The 24295-nt window shown below is 36.5% G+C and overlaps 2 protein-coding genes across 23 annotated transcripts in view; one reads left to right on the top strand and one right to left on the bottom strand.

Moving 5' to 3' along the window:
* Positions 1-3407, top strand: part of LOC110006606 (uncharacterized) — a 42430-nt gene extending 39023 nt beyond the window's left edge. For 7 of the 13 annotated variants that reach the window (XR_016055460.1, XR_016055449.1, XR_016055456.1 and 4 more), the window contains one exon: positions 466-1276. Coding sequence is in view for 2 of the 13 variants with exons in the window: in XM_088866557.1 (XP_088722683.1) it covers positions 466-468 (3 nt within the window). In the remaining 11 variants the exon portion in view is untranslated. Of the gene's footprint in view, positions 1-465; positions 1277-2097; positions 2321-3111 lie in introns of those variants that run through there. The other 6 variants (XR_016055466.1, XM_088866558.1, XR_016055451.1 and 3 more) reach the window with 3 other exon arrangements.
* Positions 1-23664, bottom strand: part of LOC18426607 (MADS-box transcription factor 23) — a 49996-nt gene extending 26332 nt beyond the window's left edge. For 3 of the 10 annotated variants that reach the window (XR_016055432.1, XR_016055428.1, XM_088866552.1), the window contains exons 1-3: positions 23142-23394; positions 22773-23033; positions 1724-1799 (exon numbers count right to left, since the gene is read on the bottom strand). Coding sequence is in view for 4 of the 10 variants with exons in the window: in XM_088866552.1 (XP_088722678.1) it covers positions 1724-1799; positions 22773-22954 (258 nt within the window). In the remaining 6 variants the exon portion in view is untranslated. Of the gene's footprint in view, positions 1-405; positions 517-1723; positions 1800-2528; positions 2694-2817; positions 2943-22772; positions 23034-23141 lie in introns of those variants that run through there. The other 7 variants (XR_016055427.1, XR_016055429.1, XR_016055430.1 and 4 more) reach the window with 7 other exon arrangements.
* Between the last annotated feature and the right edge of the window lie 631 nt (positions 23665-24295).

Here is a 24295-nt window from a genome sequence, read left to right as displayed (position 1 = left end):
CAATCTTGTAGTGAGGGCCTTGAGCAGTAAGCATGAGAATTTAGAGTTCGTAAGGAGATGATCAAGTGGATCGATGTAAGAGTATAACTGTTCCACTGGGAAATTGGCTAAAGAATGCAGCTGTCCAATATCCCCACCGTATTTAGCCCTGAGTCCCCCGTCTATAACCTTCTAATCTATCCATTTATTGATAAAATTCCTATCCTTATTAGAAACTCTCTTGCATTAAATTTTAGAATTTGTGCCCCTTGCAATTGTATAAAAGCTCTTACTGTATCCCTTACAAAATAGAAATTCTACTCCTTGCATATTAGAAACCTATCCCTAAGAAGTCCCAACGAACAAATTGCCATCACCATTAACCCAAGGGTACAATGGGAGATTATCTTTCTGGCAAAAGGTTACCATAATAAAGGGTCGTGGCATTCTCCTCCTTCTCATGGCACCATCTTTCTTTGCCTGCAGTGACTTTGGCTGGGCCAGTTTCGCCACTGAAAGATTTGAGAGAGGCTTGGCCTGCCAGTATAGGTTCATGAGACTGTAGTCAGTGACAAATTGGTAATTGGATATTATTGCCAAGATATGTGGCAACTTTCTAGGGGAAAAAATGGAGGGTTGGACACCAATATTTTGTGGAATGATACAAGAGAAACAACAATACTGGAAAACAAATGAAGTTGCAAAACATTTAGTTGGCCACAATTAGCATCTGCAATTCCTTAACAGACTTCTAAGAATCTCACCAGCCATTTTGAGCGGCAAAGATGCTGATTGAATTGCACAACAAACAAGAGGGGGAAAGAAAAGAAATTCCTGTCAGTTCCATAAATGTTGGGTGAGACAGAAAACAGTGCACAAAGAGTACTGTGGAGAGATGATTGAATCTTGACACAAAAGATTCTAAGACAGGAATTTTGATTTCTGTTGACCAAAAGATCTGATTGACTGGCAAATCGGAAAGCAAATGTCTAATTAGAGCTATAAAAGGAAACCTTAATGCGCAGATAGGAAATAAACCAAGTAACAATTCTGTTGAAACAATTCAAGGACTGCTAGATGGAGGGCTGAAGGACTACAACTTCAAAGTGTTGCTGATGGGTGCATATATCCCGCATTCTCTGGGAAGATGAAAATTTTGGGCGTCTTGTCACACTATTTTCAGCTTATGTTCAGTACAGCATATGGTCACACATCCAAACAGAGTGGGAGGTGATTGCTCTTTTTTTTGGGCTATAAAGAAATATATTTAATTGAAATAAAATAGTTGTACATCAAATATGAAATTCCCTAGTTTCTTTTCCAAAGCAATGGCGGCAAAATCTCTCACCTGAAACTTGACTCCGGTAGAAAACATTCCATTTTGGGCATTTATCAGTTTCTTCATTTTCGCCGTAGGCATAGTCAAACTTGACTAAGTGACCTAGAGAGCCTTTGAATGGGGAACTCTTGGTCTATAAAGCAGCAGTTTTGCCGCTGCAGCATGATTTATTTAAGTAGATATCCAATTGTGGAAGTTCATGGAGTTGCAATCAGGCTTTTTCTTAATAACTTTTGAGTGGAATAATTGTTGATATTATGGTAACTTCATTACAAATAAAACTTGATGACAAAGATAATATGCACTGCTCCTATAAGGTCCACGAATATATGGGCTCCATGTATCCATGCTCAAATTTGTATAGATAACTTCAAAAAATAATCAAGAAATAAATCTCAGACGTACCAATATCTCTGGTGCTGGAAGATCTCTGTCTCTTCCCTCTTTGGTTTTCTGGTATCGATCGATGATGTCCTTCAAGCTGATCACGAAAATGATAAAAACCAATCAATTCCCTTTTTTTTTTTCCAAGGTAAAGGTATGAATAGATGGTAGGCTGAAATTTCAAACATATGAACTAGACAGTTCCACTGATATTTACTTTTGAAAGTTATTGGCATCTATCATATGTATTCTTTAAGAGGTTCAATTTTATTCATAATTGCAATAATTGGAGTTGAGTGCTATTTAATACAGACATTGTACTTCAAAAAAAATAGAAAAAAGGAAAAATCTAAGTGTGAATCATTTGATGATTCTAATTCCATTTCTCCGGGGAGGTGTGGAGTTCTTCCTTCTCATTGGCGTCTACATGGTGATGCCTGCCTTTGCGGATGATCCTCAATGTATGGCTATCCACAAAGATTGGAGTGGAGCTAAAGAGAAAGCGTTGGGTCGCCATCTTGTTTATGGAGACGACCCACATTTTCATATGAACATAACAGAGCCATCCCTTCGGATCCCTCTTTCCTCTGTCGAGGCTGATTCTTGTTTTCTTTTGAGTTTCTAAGGCTGCAACTTGTTACACGCTCAGCTTTCTATATTAACGATTTTTGGAAAAATAGATCGTATTATCTTTTTGGCGATGCACTGTAAATATGCCTTTTTGGATAATCGGTTAAATGAGTTGTTCAGATCTCCCACATGAAAACAACTAGCCTTAGTACGATAGTCATAAATCTATCTCAAAGCTTGACCTGCAATATCTCACAATAATATAAAGAGTTTCTGCATCAGATTTTGTCGAAGTATTCCTTGTGAGCCCCGTTACAAGAATATCTCACTCTTAGGGTCAATACCTCCATGATGTGAAAGCGGTTAGGTCTATAATAGCCAGATCTATTGTCGAAATCTGCACAGAAAATGGGTCAAATTCGATGGGGCATATTTTTCTCGCTAATAAATTCGATGGGTCATATCTCCCTCATCATTGATCCGACCATTAGATTTTTCCTTCAGTCATCTAATAGCATTTGAAATCTCAAATCAAAATCATTCACCATTAGAAAATGAAACCAATTTGAATCAAACATGCTTGAACTATCTGCCAACTTGACAGGCAATAGCTGCCAATAAACCACCTATTCTTTGATTTTCTCATAATGAATCGAGAAAGATCTGGGCAATTTTGTGTTCAAATTCGAATATCAAGAAAAGTTAAATTCAAAAGTGGATTAAAGCTTATCATTGATGTTATTATGTGCACTATTGTAAATATCCCATCTCCATAGAAAATGTTATTACATGCCCAAGCAATGCCAATACACGTCTGATATTGTTTGGAGGCTCTACAGAGAGAAACATCATTTGAAGCCCAAGTCAAAGAAGTCAGAGAGTGGATAGTATACCTATGTCTAAGAGTGTCATTAAGTCCCTTTTGGTGCTGATATTTTTCCACTTTTTTTTTTTTGTACTTTCTTCTAAGATTTGTAATATGCTTCAATGCTTGAATCAAGGGTATTTGAACATGTATATTTTTTTGATGTAAAAATGTAAGAGAGATAAAAAGTCTTTGGAACTCCTCATGATCCCAAGCTATATGTAAAATCCCATTTCCCCATTATATGCAATACAAGGTGAATTTCTTTCATTTACATGTTAGTTTCTCGGTTTATCATATCTGGAGCTTTAATCATAATAATATTTCACTAGCACATTTGCGTAGAAACTCTCACCTAAAGAAATAATTCACAACATGCTCTTTATCTCTCTACAAAGTGAGCATTTAGACCCTCAATTCAAAGTGAGCATTTGGGACATTTTCATCATTTCAAAAAAAGAAACGGCTCTCACTTACTACAACTATTGAATAACTCCTTAAATCAAAACATTTAATTATTCTCCTACTATAGCAAAAACCATCTCAATGATATATAGATCTCAATCTAAGGCCTCAATGCTTTAACGATTCTCCTACAATAACAAAAAGCATCTCAATGACATATAGATCTCAATCTAGAACCAAATATCTAAAGCCTCAATGTCTTAGTCTTTTACTCAAGCCAGATTGATCTTTAGAGTGATGAGAGATAGAAATCAAAGCGTGAGGGAGAGATCTATTAGCAAGGGGATCTTCCTCTTGGCTACCAAATATCAAAACCACCACCACCCTAACCTTGAGAGTGTCAACAAGAAAGCAAGAGAGAGAGATGCTACTGGTTGGGGTGTGCCTCTTCTTGTAAACTCGAGAGAGAGAGGTGGTTGAGGCGTGCCCTTTCTTGTAAACTCGAGAGAGAGAAATAGGTGGTTGGGGCATGCCCCTCTTAAAAACTTGGAGAGAGAGTCTCTCTCTCGAGTGCCCCTCTTAAAACTTGGATGTACCTATGGAGTAATATTAGAGAGATAACATCTTAGAGAGAGAACAGAGAATAAGTGTAGATATTTTGTGAGGTGGGAGAGCCTCTTTTTATTGATTTTCTATGTATTACGTTTTGTCATCCATATCCACCATCAAGATTCAAATTTATCTTATATTTCCTAAATCTATTTCCATCAAATTTTTAAATAAGTAAAATATATCTCTTACTTTTATTTTAAAATATTCATTCTTTATTTATTGAATCATGTAATATTGATTGACAAGATTTATTAAAAAATTTCAAATATTTGAATCTATCATGAACATTGGCTATATTAAAAAAGAAAAGCAACCAACAAAGGAATAACTATCACCTAACTTGGTGATCAAGTTAGTCCCTATGGGTGGGGCGTGCCACGCTTTAGTGGCAACATGTGGGCCCCACCCAATTCCCACATGTGACACATTGAGCTCCCATATTATGGAGGGTCCCACATAATTTAAAAAAATATTTTATTTTGATTTTAGAATTTTTAAATCTCATATTTTGTTTAAAACATTGGAAATTATAATATTTTAATTTATAAATCCAAATGACAAAAATGAAATATCAAAATATTCATAAAAATTCAAATAAGCATTCTAAAAATCATATAACATAAAATTAGTTTAAACTAATTAAATTTGATGGGAATTAGATCCATTAGATCTAAGAATTTATCAATGTACGAGAGCACACCACCTACAACTGCAAACTATAATCTACCTAGCTTTCTCGAACTGACCTAGTAGTTCCCATAACCCACAGTCTACTGCAGAAGCTCATGATTGGATCACCAAAGTCACCCAATAGACTAGGGGATGCAATCCTAGTTTATGGATTTCAGGTTCACCTATAGAGACAAAAAAAGCATGGTTGTCTAAACAATGATGCAACCATGACTTCATGATGCATATGGGTAATCTCTCACACATTTACACGTTTCATCCTCATTGGTGAATCTTAATACAACTATATATGTACATGTCGTGTGATGATATAACAATGATGTTTTTAGCCCTGTATTTAAAGGCTATTCATGACAAGCAAGGCCACATAGTCCATCGGCTATCATTTGGGCATATTTCGACCTCATCAAGGGCTAACCCACTAAACCCTTCTTGGTAGATCCCTATACCTAGGTATCTTGGATTTTTTCAAAACTTGGGTGGCCTAATAATATGAGCTTAGTCCAAGTATCCACAAATCACATTTACCTGGTACACACAATGACCACACTCCCACAAAGTTTATGTTTTATTGTATAAAATGCTCATACAAACTCTCATAAGGCCTTTAAAAGCCACATAAACCTAACACTGGAGCTATTCTGACTATTTTGTTATCAAGTTGGTTCTTGTTGGCACAAATCCACCCTCACATGGCTTGCATGAAGCCATATTATATAGGGGCCATATATAATGGCTTCACTATCATGAATCCAACTTTGACATTACATGGGGTTGCATCCTGCTATCAACACTCCATTTTCAATAGCAGTGCTTGTTGATTCTTCAAGTTAATTAGCTCCATTATTGGTCTCACCTTCCCTTGCTATTCTACATTTGGAATCCTTTGAGGAATCTACTATTTTTCCAACAAAAGTATCTTGCATGTATGGGCTTGTCACAAAACCAACAACCATTTGCATTATAAGAACCTCTTAACTTTGATTAGGAATGAGCTTTGCTACTTGATGAATTTCTTGGCGAACTACTTGGTTCATCCAATCCCCTCTTGTCATAAGAGCTTCCATTCTTGAATCCTCCAAACTATCCATTGATCCTTTCTTTGGATTTTACATCGCCAAGTAGAGAACCATGAAACAAATCCAACTTGAGGGATTCCTTCTGGATATCATTCAAGGTAACAACATTGTTTCTTATATGACTCAGGTCACTGTGTTGATATAAAGGAAAGGGTGATCTTGGAAACAATAATTGACTTGTAAAAAAAGTTTAAAATTTTACAACCAACATAAGCATATGTAAACAAATATACGTTCATAGCTATTACATCCACAACTTACAACAGTCTTTGACTTTAAACAATCACGTTTACATGGACAACACCTTCAAGTTTTCTATCACCAAATACATCACATCAACTCCACAAACTCAAATATAAACCACTTACAACTGTTATGAAATCAAAACAACAGTACGTAGAGTGTCAAAATTCCAAATGAGAAGTTAATGGTCGAACTCTATGTGCCCGGATCACAAAAATGGATATTTTAAAGACTTAATTATGTCCCACAGACGAAAGCATGAGTGATTTAACATACTCAATTCACTCAAATCTGGGAAGCGTGTACTCATTGATTTACCACTTCAATAGGTTCAAAATGAGAGATAGATACAAACTTTTAAAGTTCAAAATAATCGGGACACATATGGACCAATCGACTTAAACAACAAGCACAGATATGACCATGGTAGATAGGCTAGTATGGGGGTAATATTTCAAATATTTATAAAGTACTCTTTCCCATAAAAAAGGTTTTCAAATAGGATGAAAAACTCATCAATATGTCAAATATATTTGCTCCAAATATCGGAAAAAATTCAGGTACCAAATCGTGGGAGAAATGAAATAAACGTGAGCCTTTTGGTTACCTTGATTATGGAGCAAACAACTAGTTATTCATCAAGAAATGATGAAGACACCATGGAAGCTTACTCCCCAAGCCTTAATGCATAATCTCAAGGTCACAATAGTGGGGTATGGAGATCTCCTAATGTTCTCTCTCTCTTTCTCAAAGAATGAGATGAAATGAGATAGATCAGGGTTTGAAGAACCTATCTTTTGAATTTATAGTGAGGCATTTATGAGTGAAGTAATCTAAACCCTTGATGCTTTTTATCTACGGCATATGAGAGGGCTTTGATCCTAACCACACATCTTTATCCAGCCCTCAAGATCAATGGATGCGATTTGCACACCATTATCACAACATAAATATCCTAGATTAGTTATTTTACCAAAATGTCCTTGTCCCCATAAAATGTTACCTCATAATCCCTTTTAATTATTCTATAATTGTCCAAAGATCTTTATGAAAATAACAAAACATTACAATAACAGAGGTATGCCCTTATGGTAATTTGGAAATGAAATTCCAACTATAAAAATATCCCCTATATGCACTAATCATAATGTACCATTTCACAAACTTCACATGGCCTAAGCCAATTGGATAAGGGCATACAAAGAGCCACTATGATTTTTCATTTTTCTCACGAATTAGGGTTTAGACCAAAATATCAAAATATCCTCAGCCCTTGGCACAGGTCGCAAAAAACTCATGTGTGAGAAAATACCATTTGATAAAATAAAACAATTGAGCTTATTTCTTTTAAATTATTAGTCAAAAAATTAAAAACTTCAAAGGAGGACTAGGTCCCTCTCTTTATAACGTCATGACGACATCAACATAAGGAAGTGGACGTTGTAGTTGCTACATGGCCACCTTATGGTGGCCATTCGGATGCCATGTGGACCTCCGACGAATTGTCTTTGTTTGGAATTTGCCTCGGATAATATTTTGAAATAAGACTTTGGCTTTAGAAAAAATTTTAAAAAATTCTCAAATATTTTGCAAGTGATTTCTCATCATCCAGACTCATATTTTCATCATATAAAAATGAGACAAATGGTAAATGAGATATCTAGGCTTAATACTATACACTCGGGTACTCCATTGAGCTAGTCCAGAATGGTAGTCCACTATATTTTTGGGATGACCCAACGGACCCATGCTCCACAGTCTATAGTGGGGAATTATAATTTGGCCATATCAAAGTGAACCCAATCACTATTTTTGACACTCGATTCTCAATGGATTGCAGGTGCACCCTTGTGGGACATATTAATGCCTATATTCAGGGGTCATCTCAAGGCACACGTGCACTATCTCTTATTAGCTGGATCAGACTAGAAAAGTGGTTTCTCAATACGACTGTAAGTACACATGCCATGGTGTGGTCTCGTGTTAGAATATAGACTTATGTCCTATACCACTCCATACATGGCCGATACTTAGAAAGATACCGAGGTTCTATTGTACTCATTTTGATTCTCCTAGCCCTATTAATCACCACAACAATGAGACATACGCAATAACATAGCCCTAACTCAGAGGCTTACCCTCAACCTCCATTAAATATCTCTATCTCATAAATCACAAAATACTCATTGCCTCATGTACTAAACAAATGCAACACCTTTAGGCCAAGTAGCTTATCACCGACAAATCATTCTTAGGGAACCCAACACCGAAGAACAATATTCCATGTAAAAAGTTTGGAAAAAATAAAAAAAGCATCAAGAGAAGCAAAAAAGCAAAATCCAAAAGTACAACATCTATAAACCACCATAAATAGAAAAAAAAAAGAAAAAAAAAGAAGTAAAAGGTATTCACCCTAATTGGCTATACCAAAAGGCAACTACCATGGGTATGATTCATTGACATAACATGATTATATTTTGGGGTTACAAGAGATATATCTTTCCCTACACATTGGCGAAACCCTCATTGGTTCTCCCTGCTAAACTCCCTACCATAATGAACAATACCCCTGATCAATCTCCCTCTTTCTTATAGCTTCACCACTACCGTGACGAAAATCTTGGGAGCATTATGGCATTTTCTCTTGCTAATTGTGGAAACTGGACCAACCAGAAGCACCATAGGAAAACCGCCTCTCTAGCTTGGGGGCTATGGATCTCTCTCCATCCCTCTCTCTCTCTTGTTTGTAACTTAACATTTTTTAAGTGACCGTATTATTTTCTTCATCCCCCCTTCTCTAGAAGCAAACCATTTGATAACTCACAATTGGGTGAGACTAAACTGAGTACGAATTACCACTCTTTGATGCTATTATAATTAGATCATAAGGCTTCTTTCTTGCTCCCCCATTAACCCTTTATTTCTTCTACATAATAACCATAATGCCCCTATATATCTATTAAAATATAGGATTGATAATTTTAATTATTACCAAACCTATAACCTTTGCCCTCCTGAGCTTCATGGGGTAGATTTTTCTATTCCCTCTACATTTCTAGATAAAGCTTATTATGAAATTTTTAAAAACACTTTACCTGCATACGTTCTATTCCCACCTTGTTTAGTTTTCTCCACCAAAAACACAAACTTTAGCTCTAGCAATTGTAGGGTTCCCCTGTGCAACTCATTTAATATTGAAAACATGTGTACATAGTTGGCTTCATGCCAAACAGTAAAAAATACAATATAAGCATAAAATATAGCAAAATTAAGATCAAATCATAAAAAACACAAGATATAATGAGGTTCTCTGAGGGGATACATCCATGGGCATGATAAGTCAAAAGAGATATATATCTCTCTCTAATTATCCAAAAAAGTCTCACCCTTCTAAACCCGCTCTCTCAACTAATAACATGGTCGAATAATGTCCCGCTTTTCCGTTGCTACTACGCTACTGATAAGAAAACCTTGAGAGTATCAGGGAAAAGGAAAACCATATCCATATATATTATTAAGATTTCTTTCTTGCACCATAAAAAGCCCTTCAAGTCTTTTACCCAAAAACACAATACCTTTGATTTTTTTAGGAAAACATAGGAATTGAGATTTTAGCTAGCACAAACCTAATAGCCCAAGGTTGTTGAACGATTCTTGAAAATCACATGTTGTTCTTTCTATTTTGGAGAGAATGTAACTCTTTCCTTTTTGAGAGAATGTAATAAGATAAGAAAGTATATATTGCATTTAACAAGATAGAAAAAGTGTATATTATACCATTGTATCACCGTTATATATGTAATGAAAGAACCACTACAATTGTGTGTGGGGGTTGCTTTAAAAGTTCCTTTCTCTCACTAATTTTTTTTTTATGGTAACAGAGCAACACCGATCCCCTCAGCCTTCCATTTTGAAGTCGTTTTTCAACCCAAGTTCTTCTCTCTATGTACAAATCCCTTTCTTCATGCTTGTTCTATTAGATATTCACATTCATACTTGTTCTATTAGATATTTTGTCACATATATCAGCCAATCAAACTATCTCTTGCGGACTTGTTAAAGCCATTGTTCCATTCTCCATTACTTATGTTGTTCACCTTCAATCTCTAGTTCACCATCAATAGCCATTATCTCACTTGTCAATACGTTTCTCTCTCTAGCCTTATCTTATAGATTGCATTATCTTTTCCAACTCCTCCTCATTAGCAAAGTCCTCTCATCATTTTTATTCCATCCACATCTTTTTTTTCTTCTCATTCCATCTAAGTCCACTCTCTCTTACCCCATCTCATCAAATTTTTTCTTCCCCGCAATGGGAGCTTCACCCTCATCAAACAAATATCTCTATCCATCCACCCTTATTGTAGGAATTTTGTGTGGATTAAATTGTCGCAGAACTACTGTCCGTTGTGGGACCCCAAATGCTCTATCTAATTGAGAGTCAGGAACTTTTTGGATTTATTAATGGTATTGCCTTATACCAAATCAAAAGATTTCCTCTTCTGATAGTAAAAGTGAAATTGAAAAATCTCAATTACAAATCATGGCTAAAATTCGACAAGTTTCTTAAAGCCTAGATCATATGGACAGACGACTATCTTAGCCTTGTTGTCAATCTTAAAAATTCTGCAAAAGTCTGGAAGTGCTTGAAGAATGCCAATGCAGGTAATATTCAAGCTAGGGAGTTCCAACTTACCAAGCAACTCCAACTTTGTAAGAAAGGAAAATTGACCCTATCATAATACATACACAGATTCAAGAGTATTTGTGATGGTTTGGTAGCTGTTGTTAAACCATGGAAATGATGGTACACCTCTTATGCAACACATGAATCATGACTTCCAACAAGATTCCCAAATATGACAGCTAACACATGCACCTTTCATACAAATTGATGTGAAAATAATTTTCTACATAACTTTCTTAAGGAACCTGTATTTATGGAAGAACCTCTTAGCTCTGTCTGCTCACAATATCCAAATCATGTATTCAAATTAAAAAGGGCTTCATATGGTTTCAAGCAAGTTTAGGGATCTAGTTTGATGTATTTAATGTCTACTTATCACCATTGAAGTTTTATTATAGTATAGCTTATTTATCTCTATTTGTTTGTCAAACTTGTCAAGGCACTATTTTCTTTCTCCTCTATGTTAATATTATTGTTATTGATGATAATTCAGATCTCATGGAATGCTTTATTTTCCAATGTGGAAGAGAATTTGCAATGAAAGATCTTGGATCCCTCTACTACTTTTTTGGCATATAGGTATCTTATTTTTTGGATGGAATTTTTTTGTCGCAATGTAAATATGCCTAGGATCTTCTTGATCGTGCTCAGATGCTGGTGCAAAACTTATTTCAACACCAATGCCAGTGAAGAATAATGTTCATGGGAATTTTGATCCATCTCTTTATCGAAGCATTATTGACTCCAATCTACTACCATAAGACGGCTTGACCTTTCCAATAGTGTCAATACAGTGTGTCGGTTTATACATGCCTCCACAATTGCATGTTTTCAAGTAGTTAAGGCGGATTCTTCATTATCTTAGTGGTATAAACTTCTGCAGTATAGGAATCATATTTGCTAGTTCTGTTAAGTTATACGCCTTTTATGATGCAGGCTAGGCTAAGTATCCAAACAATCACCGTTCAACTACTGGTTTCTACACTTATTTTGGTTCCAACTGCATATCTTAGGGTGCTAAGAAACAACCGATTGTGACTTGTTCAACTGCTAATGTTGAATACTTATCTATGGCATCCATTGTTGTAGAATTGACATCTCTTTCTTTTGTTCTTCGAGATTTTTTGGGTGCCTCTTTCTCAACCACCAACAATTTTTTGTTACAATATTGTCGCTCTCTATAGACAATTAATCTTGTTTTTCATGCTCAAACAAACTACATTTAGTTTAGACCAATGATTTAATAATCGACGAGTCGAACTGGACTCGCCCGGTTCGACTCGAGAATCGGCACAGTCCGTGCCGGTTTCAGCACAAAATCGGGAACCGCCCGGTTCTAGAGCAGAACCGCCGGTTCCCACCCGATTCTGTCCGGTTCCCTCCCCGTTCTAGCCGGTTCCTTCCGGGTTCTTGCCTCAAAAGCACCTTCACACGTGTGTACGCGTCACACGTACGACACACACCAGTCCCACACGTGTGTAAGTGTGACACAAGCGAAACACACTCCCACATGTGCCACACACACTCCCACACATGCTGTGCGACACACACATGCACATGCACGCGTGCACGTGTGCACCGGTTCTAGCTGTTCAAGCCTCAAAAACACTTTCACACATGTGTACGTGTCACACGTGCGACACATGCCACTTCCACATGTGCCACACGTACATACACGAGTGCACGGATGCCCTAGTGTTTTCACATTTGTGTTTATCTTCCAATTACATAGTTATTTATATAACATATTTGAATGCTCATCCTTCGATGTGGGATAATTCCCAAACATCATTAAATGAAAGCATAATGTAAATATATGCTATTAATAGGCAATTTTAAACACATATGCTAAGGAGGTATGATGGTTATCACTAATGTTATTTGCTTTGACTTCTCAAGTCTGAATCCCCCCTTGGGCCATATAAGAGTTTACTCCCTCTTGAGCTAATTTTTGTTCCCCCATGGGCATATAATAAATTAAAGTGTTATTTTCAAAATTTGTACACATTTTATTAATTTTTACATTGACAACCAAATATTTTATTTTATTTATTAATTTTTACATTATAAATCATGTAATGTACTATTTTTCTTACAGTTGTCAATAATACATTTTAAATTAGATAATATTATAAAATATTTTTAATATGTTATTATTTATCTAATAAAATAATTATAAAATGTAAATTAATAATTATAATTTCAGTATATAATATTATAATTAGTTAGGTTGTAATAATTTTGGATTATAGTTAGTTAGGTTGTAATAATTTGGGGTTTTTTAGCGAATTAGGGTTTTTTGCCAAAATGAGATTTTAATGGCCATTCTTTCATTGATTTAGTCTACTCTTTATTATAGTCCATGTATATTTATATATTTTATTCATGATAATTCTATGATTTTTTTTTATATGATGCAAATTTAATACTTAAGTTTATACAGGGAAAGAACATCTCAATATTCACAAATTAATGAAAAAAATGAAAATTAATAATGTAGTACCCTCATTTCTTATTGGATTCCTAAAAAAAAACATTTATAATGAATTTTAATCATTTTTTTGGATTTTTTTGAAGCTTTAATTTGACCGATTCAGCTATTCTCGATCCGGATCGCCGATTCGCCGATCCAGATTGATTTTTGTGGTACCCGATCCGGGTTACCGATCCACTTTTTAAACCATTGGTTTAGACTATCATTATGTGAGTAAAAAGTCACTCTTGGATTATTTGTTACTCGGTTTGTTTTCACTTGCAATTAAGTAGTTGATATCTTTACCAAACATTCATGAGATGTTTTTCAAGATCTTTGCTTCAAACTCGGATTTCAGATGCCTCTCCAGCCGACTTTGAAGGGGAGTAATAGACATATAATCCAACAATCCTCGTTTTCGGAATGGGCGCGCACTTGAAATATTACTTTTTCCTTTTTTGAGAGAATGTGACTCTTTCATCTTTAAGAGAATGTAGCAAGATAGGAAAAGTGTATATTGTACTATATATGCAATAAAAGAATCACCACAATCGTGTGTGGGGCATAATTATCTCTTCAAAAGCTCCTTTCTCTCTCTAAAAAATTCTTTAAAGGGTTATTTGGGTGAAGTTTTATTTAGGATAAATTTTAGCTAATTTAAAGGATATTTTAGGAAAATTTTGATATTCTGGTTGTTATAGGGTGTAGATGAAAACTTCTGTGGGTTTCTAGAGACTCTATATGTGTTATAGATTAAATAAAGACATAAAAAATATGAAACAATCCAAATTTTAGGTGTCTATATAGGTTTATTTGCATTGCTCTATACTTGATATAGTGTCCTGAACTTGTGTGCAATTTTCTATGCTAAGCCATTATTCAATGCGGGACTGCATTTTCTAAGCTGAATCCCAGTATCTGTCTCAAGAACTTGCTATTTTTTTTATGTTCTCATATGTACAGGTGTTGATTTTCTTTGTTGATAGATGCTAGTGTTGCTCCATCAAGTGAACTATATCAAGAAGCTTCTAATTGCTTTCAAATTTTGATTTATGAGGTAAATAATTTCACTTGGTGTTGTCACCATGGTTTTCTTTCACGATATTTTCTTTGATATCATCTTTGAAAAAGATCTTAACCTGATGATTAGCATATGCATAAGCCAGCTGAAGGTTCCAGTACAATCTATATCCCTCACACCTCACTTGCTTGGATTCCTTATTGTAGCTTCCTCTCTGGGAGTGAACAGCAATATTCTTGCACTGTATTTTATTATTCTTTGTTATTCATTATTGGCTTTCTCCATTTTCTCCATTGTTAAACACAATGCTCATTGCTATTGCATTCTTGGACTATGATTGCCTTGATACAACAGACACTTTGTTCTTTGGCTTGGGTGAGTACATATGTGTATCACGAAGGTAATGCTCTAGGCAATTTCTTTGCTAATTATGGGTGTCATGTACACTATTTCGCAGACTTTAGCCATTTAGATTTAGTCATGAGGCCTAGAGGCTTTGTATGGCTACCGTTTTCCATCCTTTTGCCTCTTTTAAGTTTCTTGGTTTGGCTAGGCATCCTATGATGGGCTATTTAGATGTAATTTGTTTTCTTGGAGTGGAGTACTTTATATTTACCAAGAAAAGATAAGTTTACACATGGGAGTGTGTGTGCATATGCGTGTTAACCTAAGGCTTGGGCTTGAGCAGTTAGCAGTTGACATTTAACAGTGCTATATCTCAAGTTTGATTCCGACCTGCACTACCCAAAATAAGCCCATAGTAAGTCCAAGTCTCTAAGCTTATAACCTACACATGACATTGTACTCCTTGGCTCCCTTATGAGAATCTCTTTTTCCTTATTGAATCTCTCAGTTGGGTTCCAACATCAGCTGGATAGTGAAAATCACAATGACCAATGTAGAATGTGGAGTATAACAATTGGAAAATATGATCCGGGACTAGGAAATGCTGTCTACCCTGTTGTTCCTTGGAGATCCTAGCCAGTTAGGGTTTTGATTGGGAAACGTGGAGTCCTATATCCTTAAAATTAAGAATGGTTGCCTATGGCTGAGTTAATCTTGCAAGGCCTAATCGGATACGGACTTTGAAGTTGTATATGTTGGGATGTGATGTAAAGATCACACCTTATGGCCCAATGGTATTCTCCCTCTTGTTAAATGATATTTTTGTCACTAAAATAGGAGTTTTTAGTGGAGGCCCATAAAAGGGTTTTTTAGAGAGAGAAAAATGTGGGTGAGTGAGGTAGAAAGGGAACTTGTAGAGAGAGAAGCTTGGGGTTGGAAATTAGGGGTTTTGCAACAAAACCCTAGCACCACCATTTAGGGCCCATCTTGGGCCGTTTTTGTCTGCATTTCTTCGCGGCATAGGTGAGTCGAAGAAATGAGTCAATTGTAGGTAGTTTTGTGGTAGGAAGTTCTTTTGTTTGAACTTTTTCTTGAGATTCTATAAGGTAACTTTACATAACCCCAATCTTGTAAGTTTTCCTCTTGATAGTGAATACATCTTTGCCGTCTTGCCCGTGGACATAGCCCATCTTCGGTGAACCATGTATATGTGCGTGTCCATCTCTACTTTCATTAGTGTTATGCTTTGATGATTTCCCATATTGCTTATTTTATTGTTTTTATATTTTTTGCAATTATATTGTACTTATTATTGCATATTGGGCATGTTATTTGAGTGTTGAAATCATTGTGTTGTAGTGTTTACCACATCTAGTGGGATTTGAGATATCCCGATTTGCTCAAAAGAAGTGATTGAGTTATTTCGATCTTACAACAAGTGGTATCAGAGCTCAAAGAATTAGTATAGTATTTGCGGGAAAATGTCTTCTCACAAGTTTGAGGTGGAGAAGTTTAATGGAAAAGATAATTTTGAAATTTAGAAATTAAAAATGCAAGATTTATTGGTACATCGAGGGCAGCACAATGTATTACTTGGGAAAGATAAGAAACTGATAAATATGACCGATGATGATTGGGATGAACTCAATATGAAGGCACGGGCCACTATTCGCTTATGTTTAGCTAACGAAGTATTATTTAATATTGTTGGAGAAAAGATGACAAAAGATTTGTGGGAAAAATTGGAAAGTTTGTATCAAACAAAATCTCTCACAAACCGAATTTTCTTAAAAAGAAAATTGTATTCCTTGAGAATAAAAGAAGGTGCAAATGTGTCACAACACTTGAATGAATTTAATAACATCATTTGTAAACTTGAGAGTATTGGTTCGAGAATGGACGATGAAGATAAGGCGGTCACCTTACTTTATTCATTACAAGAATCCTATGATAACCTTGTTACTATATTGAGTTGTAGTAAAGAGGATTCTCTTGATTTGGGCTTGATGTGTAGTGCCCTACTTGCCGACGAGTTTCAAAAGAAGCATCATTGGGAAGTTTGGTAGAATCGAAGATGAAAGCTCTTGTGGCAAGAGGTTGATCGAATGAACGGGGTGATTCATCGAGGAATCATTCAAGAAGTAATTCCAGATTTCGATCAAAATCTAGAAAGCCCAATAACAAGAATGTGTATTAGCATTATGGGAAGCCCAGTCATATAATGAAGAATTGTTTTAAAAGAAACGGAGTGAATTCTTTCAAAGCTCTAAATACGGGAGGTAAAAAACCAAGTGAATCCAAGAATGAAGCAAATCAAGTTGAAGAGTCTACATTCAGGTTCATTGAAAATGAAGTATATATGGTGACATATAATTCAATATTCTATCAAAATTGGATACTTGATAGTGGAGCCACCCATCACATGTACCCACATAGATCATGGTTTGACTCATATGAGTCATGTGAAGGATGATCGATGTCCATCGGTAATAATTCCACTAGCAAGGTGGTTGGAATGGGTTCAGTTCGACTAAGGATGTTTGATGGGACTATTCGGGCAATTAAGGATGTTAGGCATGCGCCAGAATTAAAAAAGAGTTTGATTTCATTCTCTTCTTTAGATTCGGAAGGTTATAAATTTACCGGTCAAGGTGGAGTAATCAAAATATCAAAAGGGGTCTAATTATGATGAAAAGAGTCATAGTTGGGAGCTTGTACAAGTTATTGAGAAGCACAATAATAAATGATGAAGTGAATTCCATGGTCGAAGGTGAGGAAGTTCCATTTCACATATAGCATAGAAGATTGAGGCATATGAGTGATAAGGGTATGGAGGTCTTGATGAAAAGGAATTTTATTCCTACACTTAAAATTAATGGATCAAAATTTTGTGAGCATTGTGTCTATGAGAAACAACATAGATAACCTTTCAAGGTCAGGAAGCATACAAGCAAGTGCAAACTTGATTTATTTACTCAGATGTATGAGGCTCTTCACTACCTACATCTTATGACGGTGCATTATATTTTATTTCATTTGTTGAAGACTTCTCAAGAAAAGTATAGATCAAAACTCTCAAGTCCAAAAGTGATGTGTTTTGTGCATTCAAGAATTTTAAAACCGAAGTTGAAAAATCTACGGGGTATCATATCATAGTTCTTTGGACCGATATGGTGGAGAGTTTGTATTAAAGGAGTTATAAATTTTTTGCAAGGCCAAGGGAATTACTAAGCATTACACAAATACCTACAATCCTCAACAAAATGGTGTAGCCGAGAGGATGAAGCGCACTTTGATGGAGAGTGCGAGATGCATGTTAAGCAATGCTGGCCTAAAACAAGAATTATGGGTAGAAGCCGTATCAATAGCTTGTTATTTTATCAACCGATCACCTTCGGTAGCATTGGGAAGCAAAACTCCTAATGAGGTATGGTATGAAACTCCAAGTAACTACCCTGATTTAAAATTTTTTGGCTGTGATGCATATGCTCTTATTCCAAGTTGCCAAAGGAACAAGTTGGATCCAAGGTCAAGGAAGTGCATCTTTGTGGGTTATAACAGGGGTGTGAAGGGGTACTGATTATGGGATCCAAGTACCTGAAAAACAATCACTGGCTATGATGTGCATTTTGATGAATCGAATGTATTGGAAAACAGATAATAATTTGAAAGCAACCAGAAAATACTTCCACCAAGTACAACTATACCTTATGAGAATATACCCATTGATCATAGTGAAGAGTATGAAAAACTAAGAAGTCAAGATGAAGAACCACATGGCCATCATGATGAAGTTGTGCCTTTGGCACATAGGAGCTCTATTAGAAAAACTCGTGCATCCGGGTGACACAAAGATTATGTGGATCCAAATACTTTGCATTATTTGATAGCCGAAAATGAAGAGCCAACATCATTCTGTGAAGCCATTGGTAGCAATGGTACCGAGCATTGGAAAAGAGTTATGGAAGAAGAGATATCAGCCCTTCAAAGAAACAAGACTTGGGATTTGGTGGAGCTACCGAAAGGTAAAAAAGCCGTTGGTTGTAAATAGCTATTCAAGATAAAAAAAAAGGCTTGATGGAAAGCCTGAAAGGTATAGGGTAAGATTGGTGGCAAAAGGTTTTTTACAAAAACTAGGTATTGACTTTGATGAAATTTTTGCATTGACAGTAAAGTTGGTCTCAATTCGCTTGGTGCTTGGGTTAGTTACTGTGCATGATTTAAAACTTGAGCAAATGGATATGAAGACGACTTTTTTGAATGGACAACTTGAAGAGGAAGTATACATACAACAATCGGAAGGCTTCATAGAGAAGGGCAAAGAAGTACTTGTGTGTAAATTGAAGAAGTCATTTTATGGGCTCAAGCAAGAATCAAGACAATGGTATAGAACATTTGATATGTTCATGATGAGCCTTGGGTACACAAGAAGTAAGTATGACCATGGCATCTATATAAAGTTATTTGATGATGGTACATACTTGATTTTAGTCTTATATGTAGATGACATGCATTTGGTGTGCAAAGATAAGGCAAAAGTTGATGAGCTCAAGACTTCTTTGAGCAAAAGATTTGAGATGAAGGATCTCGGGTCAGCAAGGAAAACTCTTGGGATTGAAATTGAAAGGCATAGATAAAATGGAATTTTGTTATTATCTCAAAAGGGTTACATAGAAAGGGTGCTTGAAAAATTTGGCTTGAAAGATGCAAAGCCGATGAAGACACCCCTAGTGCCTCACGTCAAATTGTCTTTAATGCAAAGTCCAAAGACAGAAGAAGAAAGAAAGGTTCCTTGTACAAATGCGATTGAAAGTTTAATGTTTTCTATGGTATGTACATGACCGGATATCGTGCATGCGATTGGTGTTCTAAGTCAGTTTATAGCAAACCTCGGAAAGGTTCATTGGGAAGCAACAAAATAGGTGCTACAGTACTTATAAGGCACAACTAGTTATGCAATCACATTTGGCAAGGGCTCAACCCAAATGCAAGGTTTTATGGATGTAAATTTTGCCGGTGATCTTGATAGAGGTAGGTCGATTGCTGCATTTATTTTTCGTTTTGCAAATCGACCGGTTAGTTGAATGTTAAGGCTTCAAGACATGGTAGCATTGTCAACTATCGAAGGCAAGTACATGACGACAATGGAGGCATCAAATGAAGTTGTGTGGCTTCAAGGGTTGATAGGTGAGATGGACATTATGTGTAAGCCCATGGAACTATTTTGTGATAATATAAATGCCATCCATTTGGCCAAGAACCCGGTTCACCACAAGAATTCAAGGCACATATTGATTCAATATCACTATATCCGTCAAGTTGTTGAAGATGGAAGAGTTCGATTGGTCAAGATCAAGATCAAAGACAACCTTGTAGATATACCTATGAAGCCCATATAAGTAGAGAAATTAGAATGAAGTTTAACTTCTCTAGGTCTCAAGAAAGGAATGAAGTGATGGTTTGACAAGACAAAGATGTGATTTTGCATTGAAGTGGAGATTTTTGGGATGTGATGCAAAGATCACACCTTATGGTCGTATGGTATTCTCTCTCTTGTTAGGGTATTTTTGTCACTATAATAAGCTGTTTTAGTGGAGGCCAATAAAAGGGGGTTTTGAGGGTGAAAGGGAACTTGTAGAGAGAGAAACTTGGGGTTGAAAATTGGGGGTTTTGCAACAAAACCCTAGCACTACCATTTGGGGCTCATCTTGGGCCGTTTTTGTCGGTATTTTTTTACGGCATCGGTGAGTCGAAGAAAGAATCGATTGTAGTTGGTTTTGTGGTAGGAAGTTCTTTTGTTTGAGTTTTTCTTTGAGATTGTATGAGGTAACTCTACATAACTCCAATCTTGTAAGTTTTCCTCTTGATAGTGAATACATCTTTGCCGTCTTGCCCGAGGACGTAGCCCATCTTGGGTGAACCACGTACATGTGCGTGTCCCTCTTTACTTTCTTTGATGATTTCCCATATTGCTTGTTTTATTTTTATATTTTTTGCAATTATATTGCACGTGTTATTGCATATTGGGCATGTTATTTGAGTGTTGAAATGATTGTGGTGCAGTGCTCACCACATCTAGTGGGATTTGAGATATCCCGATTTGTTCAAAAGGAGTGATTGGGTTATCCCGATTTTACAACAGTATAATAGCTAGAAGGTCCTTTTCCAATTGGTAAAGCTCCCCATATTGTTCTATTGTGCTGCCCAAAAGCAATTAGACTAAGGTTGCAGTTCTGGGAAGCCATTAAGACATTTCATTATTTGGGTTCACTTTCTGTTATTTGAACTGATTTTTTATGGGATTAGACTTTTTAGAGAATATCAGATTGATTGTGTCATCCTTCAATTATGTTCACTAGTGATCTCAACTGTTGTGTGCTAGCTATGTGTTGTCAAAGGAGGGTCTACATGATGGTTGAGGTGCTGAACATCAAATTATGGTGGTGGTGTCAACCAAGAGGGATAAAAGTTTCCACACAGGTGTGAAAGGGAAACGGTGTTTCCATTTATTCCTGTGACCAATATATGAAGGCTACTTAAAAAGCCGCGTGAAGGCATGATCGTTCAGCAAAGCATTTGGTATTTTGATTATTAGGTATGACATGATTAGCTGTCTGCCATTTGAGGGGTAAAAAGAAAGTGTTGAAGAGATTAGCTGTAAAATGACAAAAGGAATTATACGAGTAACAAATTCAAGCAAGTTGACTCATGCCTTAGGATTGATAACAAGGTTCAATCAGTAGGTGTAACTCTTTGTCACATCCTTGAGATTATGTGTTTAACCTGGCTTACGTGCTAAAAAAGATGAAACTAGACCTCAGTAATGCATCTATTGATTTGAAGCAAACAATTTCTCCAGGTTTATAAGTGGTAAACCTCATGTCTTCCAGTCATCACATATCATCCGCATACGATGTTAAAGCTAAATAAAACCCTCACTATCATTTTATGAGATTTGAAATTCTTAAACATCCCTCACATTCTGTTGCCATTACATTAAGGCATGATATCCTTAGAGGATTTTTTCTATTTTTCCTGATTTCTCAAAATTTCTAAGTAACCGAATTCCTTTTTAGCCGTTACGTGCGGATCACCATTAAATAAAGGTTATGTGGTTGTGCTCCCTTCCAAAGCCTCTTCATTCAAGCCCCCAAATCTTGATTTTAAAAGCACATAAAAAAATCTAGTTAACACTTGCACCATGAGTATCACCATACTCAACTCACGACCCTTCACAACTATCAACCGTCTATCTAGTCTTAATAGTTCTTCCTCTTTGTTCCTATCTGGTCTTAACCCAACTCTAATGGCTTCCAGTCACATCACAATGAATCTGCTGTTCCAAACTTCTTCATTTGACTCAACCCAGACATCAGCAGAGAATGATGGTGAAGAAGTGCAAGTGGTGTTGCACCATTGTGTTTTCCAAGTCATTAACTGAAGAACTACAAAATCTGTTAATAAATAGTGCAACTCATAAAATCCAATATTTTCTACCTTATGATACCCTTTTGTGCAACTGTTTCTTTCTTTCTTCTTTCTCTTTACTCTTTTTACTCCTCCTTCTTCTTGATACAAAATAGGTGAAGAAAGTATTCCCAATATAGCTCAAACCTCGGAGACGCAACAGACCTCCAAACTTAGGGTTAGAGAATCAAGTGAATAATACATAAAAAAATAGTTCCTGTCTCCAAAATACAACTTAGTTTATTATTTGGTTTGGATAAGGAATCCATGCACAGATGAGCAACTCAGTTGATGAGGGAATCTGCAAGGCCAGCATGGCCATCGCCTTTTCGCATGGAAGCTGAAAATTCCTAGATATCTCGGGGCCCTCAAAAATAAAATTTTATCATGTGATCATGTTTAATAGTTACAAATAGCGACCCTAAAAAGGATGGCATTCAAAACGATAACCAAGAAAATAATTCTGTTTCATCAAAATTACAAACAGGCATGTACAGAAAAAAATGGTAATGGATGAAATGCGAAATGGATGTTCTAGATCTGGCGATGATTCAAAAGAAATGAACAAAAAAAGAAAAAATGTAGAGAAAAAAAGGAGAATCTAAAGGCGAACCTGGAACTACTGAATTCGTAGAGCCGGCCGGTGCTGGAGAACACAAGTAAGCCAACTTGGGCATCGCATAAGATGGAGAGCTCCTTCGCCTTCTTCATTAACCCACTCCGACGCTTTGAGAAGGTCACCTGCCTGCTAGTCGAATTGTCGATCCTCCTAATCACGATCTTACCTCGCCCCATCTTCCTCGCTGTCTCTCTCTATGGAAGCGTCCTTCCTCTCTCTGTGCTACCTGATAATCTCTCCTAACTAACCACAAGACTGAAGTGTTGCGTTGGATGGGTTAGACAAGTTCAAATAATAAACTCTCACTCACTCACTCACACACAACAAGAAGAAGAAAGGCAAAAAACCCTCAATGCTTGTTACCTTTGATCTCAGATGCCAACCCTTGTCGAGGAGCTCCATGGACTATCAAGGTAAGCCCTCACAAATCGGGAGAAGTGCTCATAAAACCCTAAAATCTTTGCTGAATTCACAGGTGATATCAGCTGCAAATGACTGAGAAATGAGTTCAAAAACAATAATAATGGGAAGAAGATGGGTGCACCCAACCCTAGGTAGGAGAGGAGGCTCACTTATTCATGTCGATGCTGCTCATCCTACCCTCTCTCTCTCTCTCTCTCTCTTATTGGGCTCATCATCAACAACAAACAAATAGGGAGCAGGGTGCGTTCCATGTGGCTTGTCCCCTGCCAATTAACGTCAGCAATCAATTCAAACCATGGACCGTATAGATCACTGACACGTGCCCATGTACGGCTCCAATAAACAACGTCATTCCTTTCTTCGACATTGGACGAGGACACAGCAGTTATTATGCAAAGCAGGAAAATGGGAATGAAAAATGTAAGGAAAGACCATGACATGCTAACAAACTCTCTGCACCAATGCCTGTAAGAGTGATACGCCAACGAAAGTGATGACAGCTTTTCTTTTTCTTTTTTTTTTTCTTTTTTTTTTTTTTTTTTAAATAAAATAAAGTGACGACAGCTAGTTAGAGAGAGAGAAAGAGATTTACCATTATTATTACTGGGAATAGTAACAAGAATCAGCAGAAGAAAGAGAGGGGAGCTTTTTATTATTCGTGGCAATAGTAATTAAAAAGTAAGAAGGAGAGAGAGAGAGAGAGCAAATTTATGGGTCGCACGCGTGTTGTCCTTTGGAGATTCGAAACGGCAATTCGCTTACTTCCATGGCACGACACAATACATCGAATCGCCACCATGTACACGCACTACCAAAACAAATAGTACAACGTTGTTAGGCCAAGTGTCGACCATCGCCCCGATCATATGATCCTCGACGATTGCCTAGGTTCCGGTATTCGTGGAATATATTTGAAAATTAAAACCCTAGCCGTTTTAAGAAGGGAAACGTTTATATGTAGCTGAGGCTCCAAACGATCAAATTTGAACCTACTTCAAAAATTTCACGATATTGATAAAATTTGAGCTTATCCCAAATATCATCAAATTGATCATCTCGACATCAAGATGCATAGACATGAGAATAAAAATCGA

This window comes from Amborella trichopoda, chromosome 5, assembly GCF_054954075.1.
Source record: "Amborella trichopoda isolate Santa Cruz 75 chromosome 5, AtrichopodaSantaCruz75HAP2 v2.0, whole genome shotgun sequence".
Lineage (NCBI taxonomy): Eukaryota > Viridiplantae > Streptophyta > Magnoliopsida > Amborellales > Amborellaceae > Amborella > Amborella trichopoda.
Note: the sequence above shows the minus strand (reverse complement) of the source record. Positions and strands in the feature narration are given on the sequence as shown.